At 33.6% G+C, this 4211-nt stretch overlaps 1 protein-coding gene across 1 annotated transcript; it reads left to right on the top strand.

Annotated features, from left to right (window-relative positions):
- The first annotated feature begins 938 nt into the window (after nucleotides 1-938).
- On the top strand, nucleotides 939-2841 carry LOC139497090 (uncharacterized). The gene has a single exon (XM_071285143.1). It carries the CDS (start codon nucleotides 1044-1046, stop codon nucleotides 2676-2678), a length of 1635 nt encoding a protein of 544 aa, XP_071141244.1. The 5' UTR covers nucleotides 939-1043; the 3' UTR covers nucleotides 2679-2841.
- Nucleotides 2842-4211: the final 1370 nt, after the last annotated feature.

Here is a 4211-nt window from a genome sequence, read left to right as displayed (position 1 = left end):
AAAAAAATGAATAACAATATCTGGGGCAAAAATGAACATAAACAGTTACTGAAGTTTTATATTATGTTGAAATGAACTTATTTTTCAAGATTATGCAGGAAATCGAATATAAATGATACTATGAATAAATCATAAACGGGTGTCTATACGGAAAACCGTAATTTTCTGACTCTACTTGGAATGATTTAAATATGAGCGCAAGTGAGAACATGTAAAATATTTTACATATGGTATGTATCATACAGTATTGGCATTATATACAAATTTCATAGATGTTCTCAACTGCGCTCATATCAAAATCTTAAAAAAAATATCATGTACAGTCGTTGATTTTTGCGTGCGGTTTATTTATGTCTGACAACTTCCGGTTTCAGTTGCCAGGGAAGCTGGATAGCATCAAAGTCAACAAACTACGCTGTTGTGATAACTATATGATTATAGAATGGTAAATGTGATACTTATTCATGCAAAAACAGAGATATATCATAAATCTCATGTGGGAAAATGCACGGGTTCCATAAAAAGTCCCAAGAATAAACAAAAGAAATCATAAAATAAATTCACAAAAAAGAGCAGACGTCACATGTTAGCTCACTGTATTACAAAGCATACATTATAATAAGATCTGTAAATGTGATTGTTGTATGTCAAAAACTGATATATATTACAAACATTACTTGAGATAATGCATAGGTTCCATAAATACTTCCAAACCAAAGAAGTATAAATTCACAAAAACTCGGGGTCACCGCCGTTCATTCTCAGCTGTCAGAGGCTGAAGGAACAGACATCATACTTGTTTGAAAGCAAAAAATGTATTGCCCTAGTATATCAATTGTTTTCCGAATGTAACCGTGGTTAATGCAATTTGATATCCAGATGGTTAACCATCGGGTTTAAAAAAACCAATTTGTATTTTTATATGTAAGAAGGAAGGAAACACGAGGCATCGTCTGGTAACAATTACATCAGAAGCCAGAACACAATCATTTATTGAAAAAGGAATTTTCATTAACCAAAAAAGTCGATGTTGCAAAATACATATGGAAAGCATGTTTTTTAAGATACAAGCATTAGATGTTTTACAGTCATCAAAACAGCATGAGTACTTCTCTCGTACTGACATAATAGGTCTCTTAAATGATTTAAGAGCAATAATGAAAATGACATCTTCACGTTTAAACTTTGATATACCTGCACTCATGACTGAAGAAAATTATAATGACTTGACAGGACTGAGTAAGGAGCAGTTTTGTGATTTACTCGGATACATGTCAACTGTTAGGAGTTCTGGAGTAAGGTCAGTAAGAACTTGCCTTGGAGTATTTCTTACCAAGCTCCGTGTTGGGTTGTCAAACAAAATTCTGGGAACAGTCTTTGGGTTGAAAACATCTCAGGTACAGAGAATTATCCATGCAGCAAGAAGAACATTAATGGAAACCTTTGTTCCACATACACTAGGTTTTCAGCATATCAGTCACGAAGATTTTGTAACAAACCATACAACACCAGTAGCTAAGCAATTATTCACTACAGATCCAAGACAAGCTGTAATCGTCCTCGACGGTACATACATTTTCATTAAAAAAAGTAGCGATTACCATTTCCAAAGAATGTCTTACAGTATGCACAAACACCGCCCATTGGTCAAACCTATGATTATTGTAGGAACTGATGGCTATATTCTGTCAATCTTAGGGCCTTATTTTGCAGATGGTCACAATAACGATGCATCCATAACTAAACATGCAATAACAAACAACTTGGAGAACATAACAGCATGGTTACAAGATGATGATATTTGCATTGTAGATAGGGGTTTCAGGGATGCAGTTCAATACTTAGAAGATCAGGGATATATGGTTAAGATGCCTGTTTGTATGGTGAAAGGGAAAAAACAGTTGACCACTAATGAAGCTAATCTGACTCGCTTGGTAACTAAATGTCGCTGGGTTGTAGAAAGTACGAATGCCAGATTGAAACAATTTCATTTTTTTGAAAAGGTGGTTCCAAATACCATGATATCCAGTATTGGTGATTTAGTAAAAATTACTGGTGGAATATTAAATAAATACAAACGACCTCTTGTCTGCAACCCTGAAAATGAAGAGGTAGCAAAGAAGATGCTTGACCGCTCAGTCTTAGTAAACAGTCTGCAAACGTATGTAGAAGAGAACAACTTGATGAGACGGAGAACAGTATACCTACCAATTAATGCTTCTGGCACAGTACTTGAAAATTTTCCAAAGCTGACAGAGGAAATGTTAAGGGATATCACATTAGGTATCTACCAGCTGAAACAGGCACCAGGATACACCAGGGAACATCTCTCTGAATCCGGAAATTATGAATTATTACTTTGCAAGGAATCTGAAACTCTTCTGCAAGTCAAAATTCAATCAAGACATTCCAAATCTACCATCCATACATTATGGATTGACTACAATGCTGGTTCAAGTGTGCAAAAGCCTGTAAATGGATGGTACTGCACATGCAAAGTTGGGGCTAGGATGGTGGGCTGCTGTGCACATGTGGCAAGTGTGCTGTGGTATCTGGGACTAGAGAGGCACATGAAAAGTCTCAAACCATCACGTTTATCAGGAAATACCTCCATATCATATGCACATACCAGTACACTGTCAGTTAATCCCTCAACATCAGCTGGTATTGAAGAGTAGACAAAAGTTCCTTATCAGTAAAACTTAATTAGTAAATAGATAAGATTGATTTGTATTTAGATATTTTCAATTGTTTGAATTGAGTTCATGTTATCTGATACTTATCTTCCTCCTTCCTTATAAATATAAAGAACTTCATAAAATCAAACCATTTAACCTGTAAATTGGGAAATCTATATATAGCTAGTAACTTTTACAGATGAAGAATTTAATATATAAACCTTGGATAATTGAAAATTTTTAGTAAATGCTATTTCTTACCAAATCTATTTGTAGCAGGAAATCTATAAACTAAACACCAGTAGCTTGTATTTATATTGCATATTTTATGATTTTTTTTTATAAATACGTTACTTGTAGGTTTTATAAGTACTTTAATATGGTTCAAAATTTGGAACTCAATCAGAAGAGACATTTAATTTTTTCATCTAATAACTGCATTCATGGACTAGTCTATTTATCCATAAATCTTCCACAGACACAGCTCTGATCTTGTTACTTTTTAAAGTCCACCATCAAATACTTTACAAATAATCTAATTAAAAAACTCATGATAGATGGAGGAAATTCTATTTAAAAGAGAGAAAGAGCAAAAGAGAGACAATAAGAGAGGGCATGAGAGAAAGAGGGAGTTACAATGTGTTTGTGTGAGTTGATATCCCTGCTACTTATGATTGATGTACTTATTTGATTTCATACACTGTGTCTCAATGATAGATATGGTAAATAGAGAGATTTACAGAAAAAGAGAGAGAGACTATGAGAGTATGTGTGTGTAAGTTCATTTCCATTTTTCTTATAATGGAGTCATTTTTATTGAATACAATGTATTTCAATGATAGAATGGGAAATAGAGAGATTTATAGAGGGACAGACAGACAGATAATTTGTGTGTGTAAGTTCATATCCTTATTACTTGAGAGACAGACAGACAGACAGACAGACAGACAGACAGACCAGACCAGACCAGACAGACAGACAGACAGACAGACAGATAGATAGACAGACACTGTTACCTATAATGTATTTATTTTATTGCATTTCAATGATAGTATGGAAAATTAAAATGATATACAGACAGACAGACAGACAGACAGACCAGACCAGACAGACACTGTTACCTATAATGTATTTATTTTATTGCATTTCAATGATAGTATGGAAAATTAAAATGATATTTATTTTTCAAGGTTGGGTTATTTTCTTTAATACCAAAATCAAATCTGGTAAACAGAGTTCATCTCAGGATGACACAAAACTACCTTCTTCTAAGAAAAATGTGTAATGATTCAGAGGTAAAAAAGTATATTTTGGATACAAATAAAATGTGACACTCTATTTATACAGATTTTGTGATAACAAAAATGATTCTTTGAAGAATGAACAGAAAACAAAAGTAAACTAAAGGTTGGCAGTTTCTCAATGTGAGTTGAATTAAGAAAAACAAAACCCAGAACTTTCAAAAAATACAAAAGCAAATACTGTAAAAACAGACAACCACGATTATCCTACCTATCTGGAAAGAATCCTAAC

This window comes from Mytilus edulis, chromosome 12, assembly GCF_963676685.1.
Source record: "Mytilus edulis chromosome 12, xbMytEdul2.2, whole genome shotgun sequence".
Lineage (NCBI taxonomy): Eukaryota > Metazoa > Mollusca > Bivalvia > Mytilida > Mytilidae > Mytilus > Mytilus edulis.
This window is presented reverse-complemented; position numbering and strand designations above follow the sequence as displayed.